Source organism: Pocillopora damicornis, chromosome 10 (genome assembly GCF_964200805.1).
Source record: "Pocillopora damicornis chromosome 10, jaPocDami1.2, whole genome shotgun sequence".
Classification (NCBI taxonomy): Eukaryota; Metazoa; Cnidaria; class Anthozoa; order Scleractinia; family Pocilloporidae; genus Pocillopora; species Pocillopora damicornis.
This window is the reverse complement of record NC_142679.1, coordinates 396165-420995: the sequence shown is the minus strand read 5'-3', so window position 1 is coordinate 420995 and position 24831 is coordinate 396165. Positions and strand designations below refer to the sequence as shown.

Sequence of the window (24831 nt, the reverse complement as noted above, 5' to 3'; positions counted from 1 at the left end):
TTCTATTTTTTCGACTTCAATTGTTTGAAATTAACTCATGGAAGTCTTCGGGACAGTCGAAGCACCAATGAGATTTCTTCCTTTTGTTCTTCTCGCACCTATTCAAAAATGCAAAGTGGCATTACGATTATGGGACAGGCCAACGCTAATTACAGATACTCCGACTTTTTTTTTTTTTACAGAACGAAAATTAAAGAGAAGAAATCTAATTGTACTGAGGTAAACATGCTGAAGAACGATTTTTAACAGCAGTTAATCATGTTTTACCACAAATAGTTATATTCGCTTGTGAATTTGGGTCGAAATTATCTTTTTCGTAGTAATGGCTATTGATATGCCATATTCGGTTGAATTTTCAGAAAATTGGCCATGAATTGTGAAATTGTACATGCTAGTCCATAATCTTTCAAAGTTGCTCGTAATTAACCCGTTAACATTCATGGTCGAATTTTAACTGGAACTTTCTGAAAGTTTGTGATTGCCGACTTTAGGGTATGATATTCACATTATCGAGGATTATCTATCAATGCGATTGCGAGGTTTTATCCTGGAGGAATATATACGAAGTGCTGACGAGCAAATATGTGATAAGCATGTAGTAATTTTTTTTTCATATTTTATCAAAGGCCAGTTATTCAAAGGTTCCTCAATACATTGTGTGTGAACGGCACTAGAAGTGCTAAACCAGTATCACGAGGATCGCCAAAAAAATTAGATCTCCATCAGAAGATATGTTTGTTGGCTGAACGAATTATATCTGTCTCCATGTTTTCAAAAATGCACAATGAAAAAAAGGAAATGAAAAAAAAACACCTGCTTTCCTTCTTAATTCGAAAATTAACAGCTGCGGAAAGGAGTCTTTTCTACACTTTCTGGAGTTATTGCACACAAAGCCACAACCTCGTCAATGTGTCGTCGTTAAACGTTCAACATCACAATTGTCACAAAATAAAACTTTAATTTCCCAACGTTTTTGTTCATACGCGTTTTAGATTCTAATTTAAAACTGTTATTGCCAGCTGAGATGGTTGGGCAATTTTGGATCATTTTTCACATCAACCATTTTCAATAATTGTTTAGCCTTTGACAGCAAAATGGATCTGGGAGGAAACATAAAATTTATCAATTCTTGCGCTTTTGATGCTGTGGTACGGAGATAATAGAATAATTATGCAATATTGACAGCTCTCCTACGTTGGTCTCATAACACCTTCTAAAAGGCAATTGTCTAAATAAACACTGAATGGCTATCAGTTTGTTATTTGGGCCAATCCAAAGCAGTTAGTAATCGCCTTTAAATTCAAGCCCTGCCTTCTGAATTCTGCTCTTCCAAGGAACAACCGGGGATCTTAGGCTGAAAATTTCTCATCCTCTGACAGACAGACACGAAATTGCATTCAGGTATGTGAATGTTATTGAATCAGTGTAAAAGGAAAAACCAAACTTTTACCAACAATGTGTTCTCTTTCTCTCGTTATTTTGTTTCTGCGATCTAAGAATTTCAAGGTTTACTACCTTAAGGAATTATCTGTTGCTTTAAAATCGAGTTCACGCAGTGGGTATAAATAATCTGGACCAAAATGAATATGAAGAATGTTTTTTTAATCTTCTCCAGACACAAATTGAAAAAACTCGCGAAAAATTTTTGATGCTTACGCGTAATTTCATTGATTTTAATATTTCCCTTGTCATTTCCTCGACGTATTTCAATGGCACAAAACTTAAAAAACTTTTTTCTTCACGAAAAGTGAAGAGGGAAATTAAAAAAATAATGAAAAATTCCATTAGAAATCCTGAATACTTGGCGATGATTTGAAAATCGTCGATATTTTATCAAACTTTAAGCCATCGTATCATGTGATCGAGAATCTTCGATATAAAAACATATCTTTTTAAGCAAATGCTATTCGATTTCTCCTTTTATTCAGAGTCTATTTTAGTACAAAGTGTAAGAACAAGAACAGGTGGGAGATATTGTGCATGCTTCCTCGATATTTATTACACAACCGTGCTTTTCATAATCCGTATAACCCAGAAAGCAATAGTTCTTTAACTTTTTGATTACATCTACCGGTCCAATATCGAAACATTTGCCCACAAGCAAGGTCGAAGGGTCCGATATAAGCGGTGTCGCATATCAAAAAACCGACTTCCTTTTCCAATGCAAAGTTTGCTGAGGGAAATCTTAATGTCAAATAAAATACGGTCCCTGATATTAATAGGATGTGGTCTGTTATTGGCAAAATCCATTTTAAACATTGAAAGTTTAAAAGGTGTTTTTATTTGCGAAAACGTACGTGCTGTTTGTCGTTCATATTAGTGGCTTTGAACGAAGGTACGGTTAATGACAGGTTATTAGTTTCACGGCCAGGACTTTGTTCTAGTTTAGGTTTATGGCAAACAATTCGGAGACAGCATTGAATAGCTTGAGTGCATAGAATCACGATCAATAATTGTGCGAATGCGAGGCAAAAGAATTCTGTCTGTTGAACCTGCGTGTACAATAAATCGAATAAATTTCCATTGCGGCATTATTTGGGAATCAGTATGATAAAAGTTAAGAGACGAAATTTTATAATTCTGAATGCGAAATTTTGTTAAGTAAAAGGAGAAGTAGTGTTGTTTTGGCGACATGAGATGATCCCTGCTTGTCGACTTCAGTTGCTTTGAAAGAATTATATGTTGTTGCCATGTTCATAGATATTAAAACGGATGTTTTTAATGCACAAAATCAATCAGTGGCTTTCAAAGAACACACTCGGAAAATGATATTTCCCTTCAAAAAGCCCGCGAAAGGGAAAGGAACTTTTAATGTTCTTACCGAGTCCATGAAATATAACGCTAATGAAACTCTAATTAAGCGTGGGTTGGAAAAAGGTTTGTATTATTTAGTGTGAGCCTATCTGGCCTTAATGCTTAACGAAGAGAAAACATCTGATCGGTTGACCTAAATCCTTAAAACTTCAATAACAAAATCTTTCTTGATTGCATTGCCAGTGAAATTTTAAATATCATTGATATTCGAAATTTAGGATGAGTTTTAAGGTTTTGCATTTATGAAGGGTGCTTGAATTCCACAAATCTTACGACTGAATTGAGCTCCTCAAACAGCGGCTTTGTTACTAATTAAAGCTTTCAATTTGTGATCAATTCCTATTCAGAAGAGATGTAAATTACGACGGGGTTCCTATTTTTTCCTTCAGGAGTAAAATTTTTCTTTGCCTAAATGGTTAAAATTAAACCAAGGACAAAGCGGATGTTTTGCGAAAGAAATGAATTGCAAAGGCCATAGTAATTGTTCGGTTTCTTTGAGCAGTTCGTTTGGTGCCTTTAAACCCCAGGTTACCGATTAGTTTTACAAATTCGACGACAATATCGATGGAGCTTAATGGACAGTATTAGACGTTGTATAATCCTGGAAATGAGATTGCCTCAGGCTCGGAGACACCAGTGACGATACAAACAGTGGGATGAACTTCATTACTGATAAGCAAACTAATAGGCCCATTACAGTCTGGAAAGTTTCTCGAACAAGCCTGGCTCACATCCTATATTGAAGACGAGATGAGACACGCAAACCCTTTTCTTTGTTTAAAAACAAGTATGCATCTTAAAAATGCTGAAGGATAGATTGAGAGAAGGTTTGAATGGAGCACTTACGTTCTATTTCAATGTAGTTTGTAAGAAATTTATGAACTTTTTCGTTGTCAAAATGAAAGTAAAGAACGGTGTGTGTAAATGAAGGGTGATACGATGTTTATTGCGGTGGTACGCACTTAAGAAATAAAATGAAGCATTGTGTTTACCTCTAATGAATAAATGATCTTAAAAGAATTGATAGTGTTGACAAAAGAGAGCTTGAGCAGGTCCTCTGCACGAAAACTTAAATTTTGTTTACAGAATGAAACAAAGGGAATCTTTAAGGTGAAACATTGTCGTTTTAAAGATCTAAAGGGAAATAAGATCGACTTTTTGACTCTTTTATTGAAAAAGTGACTAGGTTCTTTTATCCTTGTGATTTTTCCTCTTGAAACGTGGGTGTTTATTCGAATAGAGTCGTATTAAAATCCATCTTTATTTCCTGAGGATATCATTGACCAGCTAGCAGCAGCTCTACATATGATCTCCAAAAACTGACCAGGGAAGTGCAAAGTCAGGTGGCCGATCGACTTGACGACTGTCAAAATAACATATTTTGAATTTCACCGCAAAACGACTATTTTTTTTTTGCTTTTGTGATCCCACGAACGACAGGCCTGAAGTGAGCATGGATATGAAGCGTGAGCAGAAAAAAAAAAGAGAAAAACAACAATTGTGCGGTCCTAGTATATTAGTATATTTGCTAATCTTTGCTAAGTAATATCGGGAGAGTTAATCCACTATGAATGATTTCTCTTGTAAATTTCAAGGTAAGGCCTTGTTAAGACAACGCTAAGAAGAATGTTTCCATGCTCGTAACACCATTTTCCGGCGAATAAAGAAACCTTTAAGAAATTGGAATTAAGCGATTTTTTTTTAACTTGATCTGACTTTGTTTTGCTCTTCCTTGATTCCGCAAAGCATTTTTTTTTCATCTTGATATATCTCCTATGTATTTTAGTTGTTACGAAGTTATTGACGTCACGGGGTATAAGCCAGAAGGGAAATGATCATAAAACACGATTTGATGAAAGACATATTTGTTCTGTCTAAAATCACCACCAGGCACTTTTTTATTCTCTTTTTAGAATCAGATCATGATGAAATCTACAGTTTTCATCGTCTTTGTTTTGGCTTTTGGAAGTCTAGGTAAGAAATGTTGAGAAAGTTAGCGTTTATTTCATTCCCTGCAAACGTTTCACGTCACTTATCTGTTTTTCCATCCCCCTTACTGTTTTATACTCCATCCTTCACTACCTCCTTCTTTCTTTGCAAGTTGCATATCTCTCTCGTTTCTGTGCTCTTCGTTCTTCCTCTTCACTGCATGTTTATTTGATATTTCGCCTGTCTATAAGTTTCCTTTATCATCTTCAGATCTTACAGCTCGATTGCCTAGATTTTTCTCTGGTAACTTGAATGCTTCCGTCGATCATTTGGTTTATCAGTCCGCTCGTTATTTTTTAATACTTTGGTATTACTTTGCATATGTGTTTGTTTACTTTATTCCAAGCAAGAATTGAATAAGTTTTCCTGATATCCTGACTCTCCCTTCGAGTTTATCTCAGTTAAAGGTTGAGCTTTCTATAGTTTTTACACTTGTAACTCGGACTGCTGAGCATCAAAGCCCCTCTGAGGTACGAAAATATGGTATGATTATTGAACGCTTTAATTTCCGACGCTAGCAATTGAAACCGATAACGATGAATTTCTGTTCATAATAATTTTTCATCTTCTTGTCTTCAAGGAGTAGCTCTCAAGTGCCCCACTTGTTTCAGTCGTGAAAGTGGAAAACAATGCGACGCAGTAGCCACATTAAGGACGTGCACAGAACCCGACGCTGTTTGCGCTTTGTATCATTCTGAGTCCAGTTTTAAAGGCGGTGTTTACATGAGATATTGTAGCACTTTAGACCGAGTTTTACCCTTGCAGGCCATGTGCAACAAGCCGCCTTCAGAAGTTGAGGGGCTGGGCTTAGTAACGTGTCGTGCCGAGTGTGAAGGATGTTCCTCCACTTTGGTTGTATGAAGCAGCGGGTGTTTGTTTGTGCACATAACTTTCCTTTACAAGCTCGATGTAGAACTGTAGTGGACACTTAAAGCGCAACTTGTGTCAAGTTGAAATAAAAATACAATACAGATATTGCACTTTGTTATGGTTTATTCTGAAGTTTTTTCAAGGTTTCAATGCAGAAAATTAGTCAGAAATCTTTGATAACGACATAAATGGGAACTAATAAGAAAGTTAGTTCATCAACCAGTTTTCTGAATTGCTACATTAGAAACTTACATAACAAATACAGGTTGATCCTTAAGCAACACGAGCAAATAAAATGAAACAAGGCTCAAAACAAGTAAATTTCCGCACTATCTCCTTGCCTATTATTAGAATTGAGAGTTCTTAAAAAAAGCTTTGCCTCTTCTAAGGCATTCAAAGACTGATTTCTAAGGTCAAATGTTGAATATCATGCATTCCAGAATCAACACTTATCTAGAATGATAAATCCAAGGGTTCTTTAGCGTCTACAGCGTTCTTGCGGATTCAATTCATAGTTTCGTCCCTTGCCTTCTCTTCATGTATTTTCGTGCTATCCGAGTCCGAATCAGTCATCTCAAGCGACAGTGAGTCGCTTTTGTTTACTTCTGTAACCGCTTTAGAGTCCAATACTTTGTTTGATTCAGCTGTGGGGTGATCACTGGGAATCTCCTTATGACCCCTGTTGAACCGCACTTCAGGAATTTTCGAGTCACCTTTTGAGCTTGCCATTCGGACCTCTCTGCGTTGGGAAACAGGTCCAGTTGTACCCAGGCTCTCGATCTCTCTAAAACCTTGGCTCACGCATGACAACTCTATCTCATCGTCATCGTCCTCCAGAGAGAGAAGGGAACACCGATCGTTTTGTGTGGCTTGATCGCTGTTGCCTCCTCCATTAGAGTTTTCAAGGCCATCCCTCTGCAATTCTATGTTACTTGTAACGCTTTCCATGGTGAGCTCCTAATATAGAAGTAAAATCCTGCTTTTCAAATCAAAATGGCTCGTGTTACTTTCCGACGTTCGAAATTGAAACTCGGTATAAATAAATTTTCATGGAAAAGGTATATCTTCATGGCGTGCCGTTGAAAAGTAATCGAAATAAACAAGCCGAATGCTAGTCGAGCAAGAAATTGTTTTATCACTGCAAATCTAACTACTCCCATCTCAAATATTCACCCAATAAAAAAAGGAACCTTTTCCCGCGGATTCTTTCCACGTGATGTCATGTCACCCATTTTGATGACATTTAGCAGTCCTAAGGCAAAGGATCTCTGAAATTCAATTTCTTCCTTTTACATCAAGAAATAAATTGGGTCACTTTTCAACTGGATGTGATCACTACATTGCTTAAAGTTGTCTTACCACACGCTTGTGTCCAGCATCATCAATGTCCTCCTCATCTGTATTTTCACTTCGTGCTGATAGAACCACACTCAAACAGCACTCCCAGTTGCATTGTGGGTTCTTATATACACCATACAGACTCTTGCCCAGAGATATGATATATCGAACTGAAAATACAGTAAATAAAAGAATTAAGTGCTCCTTTAATTGTGGCCGCCCCCCTTAGGATTATTTAAGATGTCATTTTATCTGCGATCATGATAATACAACAAAAATGCCCCATTTTTAAACACAAAGTAAGCAAAAAGTTAATGGGAGCAGTGGGTTCTTGATAATTCGTTAGTTCTAGATAAGTCGGCTCACTGAGTTGTGTTCATCGGCACCATACCCTCACTGACTTCTTTTATTTAGGAATAAAAATGGGTGCGTAAGATACATCATCAGGGTTTTCTGACAAAATACTGGCGATGAGTTTGCACCCTATATATCTGGAGGGAGTAGCTATACCTAACTCAAGTGGTAGAATCAGAGATAAGATCCCACAGTTAGTTCAACGTATTTTATGAAGCGTTCGTGTGGTAAATAAAGAGGTTTTAAGAATGATTGATTGCTGACATGCATTATCATAAGACTGTTATGTTATCATAAATTATCACATAGGCGGAGCTATTGCTATCCACCTACCGTAACTGTCAGAAAAAGATAAAAGAGGGAAGTCCCTATTTCGATCTACGTCTTCTATTAAGAGATGAATCCACTCGCAGACCACTCATGACCACAACACAGAGCAGTCTATAAAATAATAAATAGCTTACCGGCGACCAATCCTATGACCATCAAATTAGCCGTCACTAGCAATACAGTGACACCAATTGAATCTTTGTCCTTTTCGATAGAATAGTTCAGCATTTCAGATGGAATCCTTAACAAGACGCCAACACTTAGATTGAAGAAAGAGGCTACAAGAGACACCAGTTGCAGCAGATGTTCATACTTGTCGGGTATTGGCTGAACCTGAGCATACGCTACAGCGTAGAATCCTGACGCCATTGCTGCCATTCCAACATAGGTTCGTCCCTCGGTGCCAATCAGGGCCAGACCGGAAGTAAGAATCAACTTCCTCACCATCTCCACCAATTCCCAGTACCAGCAACGCTTGTCGTAGTTTTCATAGATGAAACGCATACCTTCTATGATTTCATACCGCTTTGTTTCGGTACTTTGGGCGCAGTTTTTGACTTGGGGTCGATAATAAAGCAAGTACAGAATGACTACAATGAACAGAGGGAAAAGCAGAGGGTATGTGGCTCCAACGTAGGCAGCAGTCACGTACTTATTGTAGGACTTGTCGAAACACTTTAAACTGTAATCCATTCTTAGGTAGTAAGTGCAGTCTTTCATTGCCACATCCTAAAAGTACAAATAAAATGGATTTACCAGATGTATCTTACAAAACCTTTTTTTAGCGTAGGGAGCTATGAATCACACAGAAGTCTTAACTAACCAGCAATGTGGCTATATCGACGAAAAGAACAACCCCTTTCAATTGAGGGCCGTGAAGCCAAAACCATAGAAGTTAAAACAGCTAATCAGGGCAGTGCTAAAAACAAAAACAGAAAAGCCAGTGGTCTTTTTGTTTGGCTTCTGATTGATTGAAAATTTGACCCGTGCTTTCTGAACCATGCCAAGTAGGTTGGTATCTGTTTATATAGGAACATGTATAATGCATGTGAGTTAAAAAATGGCGATGCGCACGTTCCTTGATTACCCTATCTTAGCAACTCAATTGGCAATTGCTGATAAAATTTACTGATTCAAGAGAACAGGTTTTAAAAAAATTGGTGATGAATCTTTGAACAAAATACTGAGAAATTACTACATAAAACAGTCTGCACAAAGAGAGAGGATTCATCAAAAACAGCTACACCATGCGATTTGTGCAAACCGCTGAACGATTGCGATGACCATATAATTAGCACCTTAACTGTTCGGGATTGTCCATGCTTAGTGTGTAGAAATTTAATTCAGATTAACCGATAGGAACGTGGGTTATATTGACATTGTCCTGATGTTTTATACCTGGCAGATTCGTTGACAGGCAGGAGGAAGCATACGCAGGATTCCTGAACAAACTTCCGGGTATGTAATGAACATAACCAGGAAGGAGGTACGGTAGCAGTGTTCCTTGCTCAGCGAAATCTCCACCTCCTTTTCCTCCAAAGACATATTCTTCTTGAGTCTTAGTTAACACAGAAAAGTATAGAGTGAACCCCTTAGTTGATAACAACTCAATTGCATAAATTCATTTGCATCTCACAGCTCTGATTTTGTTGCCAATTGTGACCTCTAACTGGACAGAAGCACTCAAGATAGAGAAATTTTGATACTTGAAACATAATGATAATCAATGTAATAGTAACAATAAAATAATATAATGTTTTACACTATGTATACACGGCGTAGATCAGAGTTTAGAATGCACGTATCAAACAGAAAAATAGAAGTGTTACCGGAAAAACAGTTTCCTGCTCTGAAAATACACAAACGCTGATACAACGATCCCTCCATTCAACGTCACAATTAACAACAGACCAACGTACGCGTTCATCTTCAAGCTTTCTTTGAAACAATGGAAAGGAGCAATTTGGACAACGTTAAACTGGACGAACTTGATATAGCTGCTGAGCTGTAGCAGAGCTTCAGGCCATTGAACGTACGAGAAGGCATCTAAAGTACCAGCTGTGACCTAAATAAATAGGTAAAAGGATACCTTTTTTGAGCGCCAAAACCCACAACAGATTGACAAAATACGATTTTCTAAGCTGATTTTAACATGCCAAACTAAGTTTGGAATATCTTACAACCTATTAAAATTCAGACTCAGATTGTGACTTTCTGATTCCCACGTTTCTCCCTGATTATTCTCAAGAAAAAAAATTTTGATATTTAGCTTTTTAAACTGTTCATGTAAATTACTTCTAACGGTTATTTCTCGATGTTATTTCTGATTCTTTCCTACTAAAATTGCCAAGAATCATTTGTCAAATTCTCCGTTATCTAAGGAGGAGGGTGAATACTCCCTTGCCTTTTCAGGAATGGCAAACCAAAATATGATGTATATCAGTTGTTTGAACTACCTGATAGAAGCCTATGACGATCTTTAAACGGGCCAGCACGATATCGGAAAGTGTACGTCCCTTGATTTTGGCGCCTCTCTCGTCACGGGCAAGAATAAAGATAAGGATGATAATCATGAATGTGATGGCCACCATTTGTATTAAAAGCCATGGAAGACTCGGACATTCCGTGCATCTAGTCATAGATCTATAGTAGCCTATGCTGCACACCTGAAACAAGAAGCAAAAGATCGATGAGGCAATGTCGCTCTTGAACCTATATTCACTTTTAGCAGATTCTCCAAGGTAAGAACATCCATAGCAAAGTGTTCAAACTACAAATAAGACTCAGCATTTCCAATTAAAGGTATTGACGATAAACTAATATTTGGGCATGAAATATGAAGTTATCAATCACATGACAACGTGACGCACATGAAGTTGATCATGTGCGTCATTTTGACAGTACATGATCATTTACAATGTGCTATTTTCAGTTCGCTTCTTACCTCGCACAGTGGTCCTCCATAACCAGTCTTGCACGGTTTCCTAACGGAGTTTAGGGAACCCAAACACGAAGAAGCAGTGGGACAAGGGTGTGCTCTAGGGAAGACTCCTGTGAAATTGATATCTTTGTGATTGTACTGTTCATCGGGCACCATCAAGGCGTCAACGAACCTCTGATATTCCCAGCTTTCATTGTAATCTCTGAATCTCCACCAATACCCTTCCCTGACCAAAATTGTCTCGTTGCACAGAATTCCTCTGACCTCTGTTGGACACGCTTCACATTTTGTGAACCGGCCTTTTCGATAGAACGAGTCAATACAGAAACAACCTCGATAACTTGCCCACTCATCGCTCTTGGATCCTAGTATATCAAGATAATGGCCGGTAAGAATGGGAATTGTTCTAGGAATAAAAACTTTTTGAACGTCTTATGGGTGAATAAAACAAAATGGGGTGAATCATCCCTAAGCATGCATTCATGGAGATCATAGGAAATCTGGAAAGGAAGCAGTTGAATTGTTGAGACGAGAGTTACGGTTATGGGAGTGTCGAGAAAGACGCCCTTAATAAAAATTATTTAAGATGGCTTGTTGTCTTTAGTTTGACATATAATCTCTAGAAGTTCAGAGCTGGATCTTTTAGATTCACACGCAAAGAGTTATGATTACACTTTCCAGCAGGTGAAAGGGGAGACTTTTAAAATCTTTTGTTATCGGAAAATAAGCATACCGGCAGGACAAACGCGGCACATTTGCTGACGTTTCCCAGGGAACTTATCTATCCCCACATAGGTACCCTTGGGACAAGGAAGACATCCTGTACGTCCTGCAACGGTTCCAAATTGGCCAACAGCATTCTGATAAAATCCGCCTGTTTTAAATGTAAAAGTCTTCATAAGCAACAATGGCAGTTTTTGCTAAGAGAAAATCAACAAAGAGGTTGGTTACGTTGGATTGGCCATCACTCTCGCGACTCAAGTAGCTTGGAGCGCCGCTTGGATTTTTCGTGAAGAATGAATTCACTTCTCTTTTAAGAGAAGTGTAATAATTTTCGCGATCAAAGGGAAAGCTTTTAATTTTTAATTATAAAATCCCATATAAGATAACATACAGATACCCAGTCTTGTCTCAATTTCGCTCTCGAGGAAAACTTTGGTGCATCTATTTTCTCCTACTGTACATGGGATTTTCCGGAGCTTGACTTAAAAAAATTCGTCCTGAATGATTAATCCTCTCTTGTTTTGACGTAGTAGTAATGAAGATAACGGTTATCAAATATACAATACCCAAACGATTTTTGGTTATACTCCTGTCCTAACATCCTAATAAACTTCTAGATTTTGGGCTCTGCTTGAGTTACCTGGAGGACACTTTTCGCAAACATAAGTGCCGTTGCTGGCCCTTTTTTGATAAGTACCAAAGTCGCAAGGAGTACACAACTGTTGGCTACATGTGAATCCATTGCGTTCCAGTCCTTCTCGAAATCTTTCGTCTGATGGGGCCGGAAACTGGTATAGATTTTCGGTGGGAGAGCTTTATTGAAAGAAGCCATCATGAGCTGTTGTTGTTGAATAAATTCTTAAAATATAAGAAAGTACTTATTTTTATCAACTCTTGGTTTATACTGCTATTTTACAGCCTGTTCCATATATTTTTAAACATGAATTCATTTTGTACATTGTTAAGACCTAGTTGAGCACAACTGGTCACCAGATAGCGGTTAACGCAACCGATACACTATCAGTGAGCAGTTTTTTTTAATACAGCTTGAAACCATTTGCAAATATATGTATGGAATCATCTAAACTGCAATTATGCCCTAATGTCAAAGCAAAGGCGAAGCAGCTCTACACGAAAGTTTCTTTCTTTCGCTAAAACTTGACGCGAACTCTGAGCAAATAACGTTTAGTTCAACTTATCGATTGAGACAAGAAACAATTTTACTTACATCACCAGTCCAACCTTTTCGTGATTTTTGAAAGTTTTCATTTTAACTCGAACAAGAGCTGTCTCTAAAACGTAGCTTTAAAGTGGAGAGGAACATTGATTAAACACCGACATGCAAAATAGATCACAGTATTAATAAGGGGGGGGGGGCGGCTCAATTGTTCTCCAAACGTCTTGGAAACTCAAAGCAAACTGACTGTCTGAATACTTGACTGATGATGCGCTGGAGAGGCATTTGAAACGTTTAGAAGTAATTGTTTCTTAGCCTCGTGGAAAAGAATAAGGATAAAAGGTTTAGATAATACAAAAATAAATGACTGGCTTATTCACTGCCTGGCTCAAAAACTTGCCAGTTGGATAAATAACTAACTGATTGATTGCCTGGCGGACCAAATAACTGAATGGTCTACTGGCTGATCTATTGACTTACTGACTGACTTACAGCTGGCTCATGACTGATCAGCTAACTGAGTGACTGGCTGATGACTGACCAGCTAACTGAGTGACCAGATGGCAAACGGCTGACTGACTGGCAAACTAATGAAAATCCAACCTGATTAATACTTACAGAAGGGAGAGGTTACCATAATCAGCGTAGTTGAAAGAGTTAGACTCTAAATCTGCTAGCTTATGGTTGTTAGAAAGGGCCCTTGATAGAGAGAAGAAAAGGAAATGGAAGATTTCTCAGATGTCATTTTGTTATTGAAATCTTGAAATTTCGTTTGTTATACCTTATGCCGACATATTTACTGTTGTTGTAGTTACACTTACAATATTTCCAGATTTACTGCTCCCCTGAAGGTGCCTGGACCAATCAGAGTCAGGTTATTATTGTTGAGAAATCTATGATGGCATATCAAGAAATAGATCATCAGGAGGTGTGTGATTATAATTTATCTGTTAGATATCATGAAGAGTGGGTCCTTCAAAGGACATTTGTCAATGATTAGCTTTGAATAAAATAAAACAATTTTACTTACACATATTTGAGGCTGAAAGCATTTTGGAAAGCGTTGTCAGATATATCTGTTATCTCGTTATGTTGTAGAAACCTTGCATTTTGGAAATACAATGATCACATGGTGTTAAGTAATCAATGAAACATTATAATATACATATTGACCAGGACAAGTCAGTCTTGTTGTGGTTTAGTTATGTGTTTTAAAAAGTCATCTCTGAGGCAAATACAAGGTAGAAATAAAATGAAATTGTTTCTGCAATACATGGAGTTGCAGCGGCATAAAACTTTAATTTGAGTTAAGATCCACTTACATAAATTCCAGATTCTGTGCATCTTTTAGTAGGTGAGCATGTATTTTTGTCAGCCTGTTCATGTTTAAACCGCTAAACACAATAAAAGAAAACAAATGCAGTAAGGATGTGGATAAATAACATGTGAAACTGTTAATTAAGGAATGCAAGCGATCGAATTAGGTGATACAGACAGCACTCTCAAGTTGACAAGGCCGTGAAGTATGTTGTGAGGTAGGTCCCAGATTCTGTTGATAGGTAACCACCTTAAAAAAGAAAAAGACAAAAGTTTTGGTTGCCACAAAATTCACTTTTTTGGTTTAATGCCCTTGTCCTTGGTGTGATATGTTATCATGATTACTACCCGCTCGATACGACAAGATTTTTACTGACTGATGTTGATTTATAATGAATTTAGGAAAGGCAGTTTTTGAGCGGAGTTATTTAGCAGTTAGCCTGCAGGTTTGTAGGCTTGAAAAAAGCATCAATGACAAGCTTGGAGCGTTGCCCAGCAACACCATTCAGACATGTTACTGGTATTTCTCAGTACCTGGTTTTATGAACTGGTCTAATATTTAAAGTTATCTTTTCCCCTGTTTGTAACTACAAAAGGCTACACCGTTATACATCGAATCCATTGGTGCGGCTGCTCTTCTTACAGGTGTCTCAGTCCTGGTATTCCTTGGAAACTACCACTTTCGATGCTGGAAATTCTGTTCTCACCGAGGTACCTGGGATTTAAAGCTCAAATCAATTTCCAATGTAAGGCCTCTAAATATGGAATGAGTCCACCACGTATGGAAATAACTTGACTGGAAACTCATCTTAGCAATTTCAGAATTGACCCCTTTCGCGAAGGGCAATGATTAACTGGTTACACTGTAAAATGAAAAGAGCCAAATTGACCCCAAAAGCCAAATTGGCCCCAATTTCTCGAGGGCCAGTTTGGCCCATCAAGGTTCGTTTTGGACTATTTGAGCCAAAACGGGCGTGACAAGTACCATTTCGACCCCTCCAAAATCTGAATTGGCCCCTATGAATTCTACTTTGGAACTTTTTCTCAATTTGGCCCTTCCAAGAGCCAAGTAGGATTGACCAATTTGGCCCCAACGAGGTGCAATTTTTGAAAAAAAAAGAAAATATGAAAATAATTTTCGTTTTTCGACCATATTTCGTTCCCTATACTATTCCTTATAAAGTGTTCAAATTTTCAACGGTTCCTCTCGTAACTGAACACCGAGTCACGCAACGAATTAATCGTTGGCTTTTTCTCGAGACGTGAGCGTGAGCTGGCTGTAATGGCATTAGTCGAACCTAGACCACGTGCGTCGGAAACAATAATGAATTATAGCAGCGAATTCGTCACTGAAGAAGCTGTTTCTTGGCTACAGTCGCATGGAATGAGACTTAAGAAAGGAAAGGTAGGCAAAAGAAATTTCTTAACAACGTATTTTACTGCAACTCTACATTCACAAACTTGACCGCTCCATTGATCTTTGTTCGTATCTTATCTTGCAGAAAAAGACGGTTGCGGTGGCCAAGATCTCCTTGCCATCGCCCAAGATGCAGACGTACCAAGGCACTACATCCCTATTATAAAAGAGCGTCTAAAGCTCAAGAAATTGATTGCAATGAACGCTGAACCTAGAGATGACACGAGTTCTTCGTCGGTACGATAATTAATTTTCCCACCAGAGAATTTGACGCATGAATGGTTCGCCTCTTCTCCCGAGTCTTGTTGAGTCTCAGCGGTTTCGCAACTAAAGTCACGTGATCAAATTTTGGCGCCGAGAGATAGAGACGGTTACAGTTCGAATACTGCATTTGCACAAGATGGATTTAACTTATTTCAAGATTCTCTGATTTTAGGATCTCTCACTCTGAATTCTTAATCTTTTTCTTGAAAAGATGAACTGATATTTTTATGTCTATGTCTTTGTTTGCATCCACTTAAGCTGATTTTTTGGCTATCACTCTTTCAGCGTGCAGAATCAAGTCCTTCGAGTAAGACGGTTCAAACGTCGATTGATGATTCAGAAAACATCAGCGATTATGAAAATTTAGAGGTGACATTGGCACCGAAAGAAATGGGTAAATCAATATTATAAATCGCTCAAGGATCTCTGTTTTATGGACGAGGCGACAGAACTGAGCACTGTCTAAGTAAGTTCTTGTATATTAAACTTAGCAGGATGGTGAAGAGTACATTATCGACTACTTTCTTTCGATTATATCCTAAAGGAAAACACACAAGGTGCCAGTTGGTCAGTTAAAGATGACAAATCTCGGGGATTGCACCTACAAAAATGGCGAGATTTGCTTTATTTTTATTGAAATATATTAGATATGTATTTACTTGCACCATACATAAAACAAAGTAAACCCAATTTTTAAATCTGGTAAATTAAAAAATTAGTGAATTGATAGGATGTTATCAGACAGTTTAATTTTTTTGAAAACAAATATTTACCTACAGGTTCCTCCTGAATGGCTTTCGAAATTCCAACTACCATCGAGGGTAAGAAACTTTTCTTTGTTTTGTTTTTTAAGTCTACAAGCAATCCTTATTTATTCATGAATACTGAACTAAAACTGAAGTGCATAGATGTATGATTTCTTTTCTTGATAAGTACATATACAGTTTGGTGAAAATACATCATTGATGATCACCATTATTGTGTTTTTACTTCTTATGCACAGTTTGCTTACAAATATTTTGCAACTTTGTAGTTGCAAAAATTTACTGTTCTCCGACAACAAATTAATTTGCTCATTTGTTTGTTTTTTTGTACAGTTCTCTGCCTCAGTAGAGTTGGATACCCAGAAGGGATATCTCATCAGCAGTACTCTGAGCAACAGTGGATTGCAAAAAAAAATTATTGCAGAGTATCCTTGTATGGTTAGCAGGATACTAGACTAAGTTGACTTGGAAACTGAATGGATTGGTATGGTCTAAAAATCTATTGCTTCACCTCTTCTGCTTGCAGTGAAGAGAGACAATTTTGTGGTGCTGAATCTCTTGCCTTAAAATAAAAAGTTGCAAAATAATCACTCTCACCTTTTAAGTTCATGACCTTTGTTCTTGTGTGTTTGTCATCACATGCATTTAATGAAGTTGTGACCATTTTGGAGGTACAAGTCCAAAAAACTGCTACTTTGGTACTAAGATGAACAGCTAAAATTTCTGAGCCCATTTGCCAATGAAGTCCAGATACAAAGGTTCAAGTACTTTGGGGTTGTATTAATTTTGCCTTTTTGTTTAGTTTTTTTGATTTTGCAATTTTTTAAAATATTCCTGTTGTCAAACCATTAGATAAATATTGGACATAGAATAGCTGATTTTTTTCAGATATTTTGGGAGTCATACATTAGTTTTTCAAGTCTTGAATGGGAGACAAATTACACACATTGAGCTAAACTTCCACTTCCATTTCTGGTGTTTTAGCTTATAGTTTTAGAAAAACAATATGTATATATAAATATATGTAAATGTGGGGGTAGAGTCTACCTTGGCATAAAGTGCTCAATGCTGTGGTAGTAGAGCTAAGTATACATAAGTTAAAGAATTAAAGAGGACACATCAATTCTCTGTGACTCAAAATTTCGCACCTAACGCTTGTCAGACAGAACTTTTCTGTCTGGCAAGCACTTAGGCACAAAACTCAGTCACAGAGAATTGATGCATCCTCTTTAATTCTTTAACTTAAGTGTGTATATATATATATATTCTTTTTTTCTGGCTACAGGCACTTTTTGCACTTTGGCTTGATTTTAATGTGGTTGTAAAACTTGTTTTTATTGCATAGAGTAGCTGATGTTGATTCAGCAATCAGAGATTATGTCCAGCACAAATTTTAATTGTTAGAGATCTTCAGTACATCAATCACCTGAATATAGTAACAGAGGGAAGTGTAATTTGTCACTTCTCATAAGAAAAGATTCTTGATGCTCTCATTGGGTTACTTGGCTTATTTATATTTTCTTACAATCGGTCAAAGGCAATTTTGACTTTTTTTAGAGCAAGCATTGCTTGAAATTGGGTACAGGCAGACTCTTGTCACTGTTTCCTCTATTTTCAATGACTTGGCAAATGCCTGTGGTAGTACTTGCTGATAGTTTATATTTTGATAATATCTAGAGTAGTAATATGAGTGCATGTATTCTCACATCCACTGGAAGAATACTCTTTGCTGCTCTAAGGCTCTTTGTTTTTCATATGCACAAATCAAACAAGGTCTATATTCTTGTGCAGGAACTGGACCATTTGTTGCCTCTGTCTTATTTTGATAATTTTCTGTACTTTAAATCAGTCTTAATTATAAGCTGCTTTACATTACCACATTTGCTAAGTCATTGAAAAGGGAAGCTTTACTCACAAGTGTCTCTTGGGTGTAATTTCTTGCAATGCTTGCACTGTTAAGAAGTATACTGATTTAGGGAAGAGATCTATTTTAGAAAATGGTTGAATTAATGTTAAATATGTATGTATGTTATATTCTTTCACATGATGTTTCAAAGTTTGTCTGTTTTATACCACAATTAAGATTCTTAATAACTGTAAAATCAGGTAGCATAAAAGGTTTTTACAGAAACAATATCTAGAAGCTAATAAATGAGTGTTTGAAAGATAAAGTATGTGGTGTATTTTCATTATTTGAATGTAAGGGGGAAAATCAGCATGGAGAGGAAAGAGCCCTCTACTTCTGAAGTGGCCCACAATGGAGCTGAATTGGCTCTTTTTAAAGGGGCCATTTGTGAGAGGGCTGAAATTTCGGGGGCTGTTTTGGCCCCTATAAATTTCAAAGTGGCCCCTGTATTTTTCAAATTCACCCTTCACATGGTCCAATTTGGCCCCTACAACGGGGTCAATTCAGCCCCAAAATTGGTGCCAAAAACAGCCCCATTTCAATGGGGCTGAATTGACCCTAAGCAAGTGCCAAACTGGACTCACTCGTTTTGGCCCCATTTTTGGGGCCAAATCAGCTCTTTTAATTTTACAGTGTAAATATACTAACGAAACAATATTCCCTCAGTCACTGCCTGTCATGTGAAGCTAACAATACCAATGCTTTTATTAAATAAAAAGGGAATTATCAATTCTTCTCACAGTGTTGAGAGGTTACGAAGTCCATTAAAAACTCCTTCCATGATGTAACTGATGTGGTTTCCTGATAAATCCCTAACATCAGAAATTTAAAAAGAGAGAAAGACAGGTAGTAGGGATACATACAAAACAAAACAAACAACTTATAAGGAAAATATGGACAGAAGTTATTCAACGGTTAGTAGCAACGGTAACAATGGATTGTTCAAGTTATGTAACCCAGGAATATTGCGTCACTTTTTTCCATCAAGAAAAATAGGCAGCTTTTTTGAAGTTCTTCATTTGGAATTCGTGTGGATCTTCCTCATCCTCGACCATTCTTTGTTACTGTTTCGGCCAGTTCTCGCCTCTTTGTCGTTTTTTAATTGTACAAAGATCTTATTACAAGGTCTTTTTCTATGACTCCGGCTTCTTGTAAAGTCACTTGCATATTACAATGCTGGAATGTGTTGGTTGGTGTTCCACTTACAAGACTTCCAAATCCATCAAATCGCTCAACGATCCTTTAGGGAGGTAATCAATGTTGTTTCTTGCAAAATTCCTAGTAATTTACGTACTATTAGTAAAGCATCACATTGAGGTTATAAATGACTATGAGAGGCTGCAAACTTAATTTGTATCGAGGAGACGTACAAGGATTTCAGTCATAACTCGTTACTAATGTATTCATCACTTCTCTGTTTTACGCATTTTATCACACTTATGAATTTGTAAAAACAAACTGCCGAATGACATGACTCCACAGGAGATGAATATACTTGTTGTTTCATATTCTGGAAAATCTAAATGGCAACGGAAATTCAGGGAAGACTTAGAGACCATCGGCTGAACTTTCTCCTTATGTATTTTTTCTTTTCGAATGATCAATGACTCTCCCGACTGAGGTTACACATTCAACATTAACTTCCCCTTCATCAATTTTTCCGACGACAACAAGTTTTGAACGTACTTACAGGATTTTTACTTTTGTAATGGTTGCCATGAATTTCCTTGTAATGCTCACAATTTTGTTGTCTGAAAAATCCCTGAAATGTAATCAAATAAAGCATTTTTGAGATTTTTGGGGAAAATGAATATTTTGATGCAAGGTTCAGTGTAGAAACCTTAGTATATATTATCGTGTTCATTTCTTCGAGTAAGTAAGTCATACCCTGAAGCCTGTTGTGTAATGTCTCCGGTCAATTATTCTGTTTCAACCGTGGTTTTGATTTCAGATCAAGTGCATTTATCATTTAAACTCCTTTAGAAACATTGCGGTTTTCTGCTACTCACACATCAGTACTGTCTTTTGACACACCCATAGGAACAACCCAGAAAGTATTCCTTGAGCAATCGGTTTTCACGAGGGCGAGGTCTGGTGACGTCTTCGAGCACAGACAACTGGATGGACATTCTTTGATTCAAAATAATCAAACCGCATTATTTAAAAAGAGAAAAATGTGTTCGCAAATGAATTTACCTCGAATGTTTAAGTAGAGTTTGTGCCCCTTCATGTTATGAATCACATGTCGGTAAAGTAGACTGGAATCAATTGGTTCCGGCGGAAAGAATATCTCAAGAGTGGGAGAATTTTTTATGAGAGAGAATACGAGAAAAACAAAAAGACAACAACAACAACATTGACCCTACCCTACGTACGCGGCAAACGTTACCCTTTACAAATCTTCCTCACCGTCAGTCAGTTATAGCTCAGTGAAAAATGACTTGGGGCCATATGAATAAAAACTATTTCAATCGCTTCTTACCGAGAGAATAATCCGCTCGCCAAGACAAAGCATCCAGATTCCCTGTTTATATGCACCCAGAAAAACTCATTAGACACTTTTACTGATTCTGAGTTGCAGAACTAGACAAGCTCCTCTCCTAAGTTCGGTACAGAGGCTTTCGTAAAATCATGTTACAGATCTAGGCTCTCTTTTCTGAAATGCGTATCTATTCACACAGATTAAAATACTGTTATAAATGAGATCCCTAGAGTAGAATTGTTAACCCATAATTGCTATTGTATAACGTTTTTTTCTTAGTTTTGAGTGATGCTTTCCTGGTTCAGCGTTTATAGTATTTCAACAAGTATTTTAATCTTACGTTTTCGACATGTTCAATTATTTTTTATATCAGCCACCAAAACGTGATCTGTACTCATACCACCGTATTTAAACGTGACCTCCGGACCGTCACTAAGCAACTCACAATTAAACCTTGAACCCATAAAACTGTACATGTACATCCGGGAAAAGTTGCTCGCGGAACTTGAATGTGCTAAAACTATCCTTATGCTGACTTCACGTAGGCCTCCGATATCCGGCCGAGCCTAATTGCAATTACGCTGTTATCGAGACAATACCTTTTGTTCTAACTAATCCCTCAGGCTCCTTTCTCAAGTTGTTTCGAATTTGCAGTTACAAGATATTTTAGCCATTCATTTTTGCCCATGAATAACCCACAGGGCGTTAGCCCTAATAAAGGGAAACAGGGAACCACACGAGGCAAAGAAAAAATCTTTTGACCTCGGTGGGAATCGAACCCACGACCTCCGGATTAGATCTACCGTTACTCTGCCGACTGAGCTACGAGGTCGCACAGAGAAAGTCGGGGACGATTTAGGATGGTGAATCGCGGCGAAGAGAAAGCAAGGTCTTTGCCTCGTGTGGTTCCCTGTTTCCCTTTATTAGGGCTAACGCCCTGTGGGTTATTCATGGGTTTAAGTAGCACTTTAATTTACACTTCAGAGTTAATTCTCTGTTTCACCATTTGTGTTCCCAGTGCTACGCGGCACAACATTCATATGTACCCTTACTTTCTCTTCGCCACGATTCACCATCCTAAATCGTCCCCGACTTTCTCTGTGCGACCTCGTAGCTCAGTCGGCAGAGTAACGGTAGATCTAATCCGGAGGTCGTGGGTTCGATTCCCACCGAGGTCAAAAGATTTTTTCTTTGCCTCGTGTGGTTCCCTGTTTCCCTTTATTAGGGCTAACGCCCTGTGTGTTATTCATGGGTTTAAGTAGCACTTTAATTTACACTTCAGAGTTAATTCTCTGTTTCACCATTTATATCTGGTTTACACTTAGATGGGTCATCATAAATAGCACTAAGTTATGCAAGTTTTCTACTCGGAAAAACCGCTTAAGAAGAGAACCGCTTTCATTCATATCTAGATGGATTCAATTCCATCGTGTCCACATCTATTAGCAATTGGTGTGCATTATTCGACTTACTGATTTTCACGAGTAGCTTTTCGATCCTAGCTATCATTTGTCTGTGAGTTGTCTCAATTTTTTTTGCAAGAAGAAATTTACTTCCTGTTGATATTGAAAATATATGCGGCCTGGTGTATTATTGGATTGCTTTCCACTCGTTTGCTTCAATAGAGGGGCTAAGAATGGTTTAATTTTTTCATGTTAGAATTACCTAAATTGCTCAAGAGGGATATCACCATCAAGACGGGCGCCATGCAGCAATCGTCGGTCTGTAAAAAGAATTCATAACGTTATTTCAAAACCGATCCTGTATTGAAAAATGCAACGTTAGCCGAGTGATTTCCTGGTGACTGTTGCCTAGTATCTCATAGAGAGCATACAAAAAAATAACCAAAAAACGAACAAAAAACTTATAACTAATTTATAATTCCTTCCCAATTTTCAAATCGGTAATATCACCCGCCAAATGAGTTTCTGAGAAGGGAAGCCTGTCTCTTTTTAAACTTTAATTGAGCTTGCAGAATCTCATTGCCAGAGCAGTTTGTGAAGAGACCTTGATTACTGATGAATCATTTTACTGCACAGTAAATCTTACTAAATACGAAAAATACAGAAGTGACGTCATCCCAATTCAAGATCGCAAGACTGGTTTGGCGCCTCATTATTGCTTATTGTCGTCTTTATTATTGAGTAAGCTTTAACAGAAACTTGTTCCTTCGTTAGTCCAAACTTTTACTGAGGGATGATTACACGAGCCACGGAAGATTTCGGTTCAGTAATAGCACTCACTCAGTGGCGCGCTTCATACTGAACGATTAGATTTTGGCGGTCGTAAAAAGATGTTGCCCGTTGTTCGTCCATTTCCACAAAATAAAAGCAAAATTAGTCAATAGTTTCGACTTGCGTGAAAGATTATGCGGAAAAATTTTCTGAATAGAATAAATCAACAACGATTGGTCTGTTTTGGTTGGTCAGAGGCCATTTAGATGTAGAAGAAAAATAATTGTTATAAGAACTTGTCCACATTAAACATAACAGTCGCGAAACATGATAAAAAAGGAAATGAATATGCGAGGCAAAACTAATCTTTACCCAGAAATCACTACATTCAAACAAGGACAGACTTTCACTGAAAGAACTTATCGATAGAGTTATTTCAGTTCTGCCTTGAAACTGACCATAGGTACCATTATTCAAATCCTCTCCTTTACACTCCAGAAATGTGAGGATAAAATGAGTTCTGTGATTGATACACTCCATAAAAATGTCTCTTGCACGATGTGTAATGATTTAAAGGGCCTTTTAGTGTAAATACCGCTATTCTAAACGAATACAACTCAGCGTTTTCCCAGGAGAAAAAAAGAAAACCGCGATTCGAGGGAAACCTGATAACAGTAAGAAAAGCAAAATATATCGCTTTTCAGATCTTACCAAAGCTGTTTTAGTTGAGACCCTTTGAAATATCTTCTTCCACAATGGAACAGACGTTGCTTCTTGAACATCAAAATCAGTTCTGGCTGGCTGAAATCAAGATTAACACTTTGCTTTGCATACATGATTGAAAAACATTGATTGCTTTTTTCCTTTTTTAATTTGGTGAGTCTTATGATCGTTTAGGCCGATAACCTGTTAACGTATCGATTCTTCCCATTTGGGGGTCTTACATAATTAACCAAGTTGATAATTGCCAATACAAATTTTAGTTAAAAGTCACGAGCTTATGCCGGTTTTGCCGGTTAGCCTAAACCAGTTGAAATTCTATCATATGCGAATCGCATTTTATATTACATAGCTTTCTGGTGAATTGTTGTAGAACCAAACACAAAATAAAATAAACGACTGGTTAAGTAAGCGCCGGAATAAATGTTTCAGAAGACCTGATTAAATGCTCGGAGCGGAGAGGAGAGAGGAAGACCATGTGATGGATCCGAACTTGCAACCCATCCAGGAGGGGGAGATTGGAAAAATCTTCCGTGCACAATGATTGTAAGACCGACGTGACTGGCAGCTGCTCACTCGTCTCGATCAGTCTCCTCTCACAAATATCTCTGTACGTCACTCCCGTGTCAAAATGTATCTTTACTATGTGTCACTGAAAACAGGAAAATATCACGTGTAGAAGATTAAAAATCACCTGCTACGTCTTTGCAAAATGATTTTGGGGAGGTTTGGGGACGTTTTTTGCGGTGTAACATAAGGTGTAACATAAGTGAACTTCGTCTGGAACCCGTTTTTTCAATTCCCGGGTCAAATCACGGACGTAAACAAGGAAGTAGGCGGGCTATTTTCAGCTTGAATTACTTTCTGAGGTACAGCACGCTCACTTCTTATTGGAGACAAAGCGCTAAATTCTATTAAATAAATGTCACAAGTTTACTCTGAGCGGAATTTGCTTTGACAGATTTTTTTTGCGGTGTTTTGTTGGCGGATGGAGGATTTTGAACGTAACGTAACGCAATTATTATACACATCTGTATGGTAAGGGTAGATTGAAACCTCATATATTCACAGTAATTTATCTTGATACTACTGATGAGGGTAAGGTAGAGTGAGGCATTCCAGTCCCCACCCTACCATACACCAACCTAAGGGCCCTTCTCAGCCGATTGAATTCTCACCAAGTTTCAGCTAAAGTGTTTGTTGAAATAAAATTGAAACCACTCGGACATCTAAGACAAAGGCGCATTAGTC

The 24831-nt window shown here is 37.7% G+C and overlaps 2 protein-coding genes and 1 long non-coding RNA gene across 5 annotated transcripts; 2 read left to right on the top strand and 1 right to left on the bottom strand.

Annotated features, from left to right (window-relative positions):
* Window positions 1-1323: 1323 nt before the first annotated feature.
* On the top strand, window positions 1324-5778 carry LOC149038352 (uncharacterized). Its single transcript, XM_089184627.1, has 3 exons — window positions 1324-1401; window positions 4728-4788; window positions 5384-5778. Exons 2-3 carry the CDS (start codon window positions 4737-4739, stop codon window positions 5662-5664), a joined length of 333 nt encoding a protein of 110 aa, XP_089040753.1. The 5' UTR covers window positions 1324-1401; window positions 4728-4736; the 3' UTR covers window positions 5665-5778.
* Window positions 5779-24150, bottom strand: LOC113666311 (uncharacterized). 3 transcript variants are annotated; one of them, XM_089184623.1, is made up of 24 exons: window positions 24018-24150; window positions 23572-23661; window positions 22352-22409; window positions 20687-20728; window positions 20214-20334; window positions 19895-19966; window positions 19411-19482; window positions 18945-19016; window positions 14497-14568; window positions 14032-14103; window positions 13859-13930; window positions 13567-13638; window positions 13358-13429; window positions 13155-13235; window positions 12588-12662; window positions 12000-12172; window positions 11370-11510; window positions 10640-11001; window positions 10152-10361; window positions 9525-9760; window positions 9094-9253; window positions 7830-8424; window positions 7033-7181; window positions 5779-6630 (listed from the first exon to the last, which is right to left on the bottom strand). In XM_089184623.1, the coding sequence occupies exons 3-24, from the start codon at window positions 22392-22394 to the stop codon at window positions 6178-6180; spliced, it is 3417 nt and encodes a 1138-aa protein (XP_089040749.1). In that variant the 5' UTR covers window positions 22395-22409; window positions 23572-23661; window positions 24018-24150; the 3' UTR covers window positions 5779-6177. The 3 variants fall into 3 exon arrangements, with proteins under 3 accessions (XP_089040749.1, XP_089040750.1, XP_089040752.1); XM_089184624.1 differs by lacking the exons at window positions 20687-20728; window positions 24018-24150 and having other exon boundaries at window positions 23572-23707; XM_089184626.1 differs by lacking the exons at window positions 18945-19016; window positions 19411-19482; window positions 19895-19966; ... (3 more) ...; window positions 23572-23661; window positions 24018-24150 and having other exon boundaries at window positions 14465-14568.
* On the top strand, window positions 14987-15959 carry LOC149038351 (uncharacterized). Its single transcript, XR_016180357.1, has 3 exons — window positions 14987-15258; window positions 15356-15507; window positions 15820-15959. It is a non-coding gene; the product is annotated as an uncharacterized LOC149038351 (long non-coding RNA).
* Window positions 24151-24831: the final 681 nt, after the last annotated feature.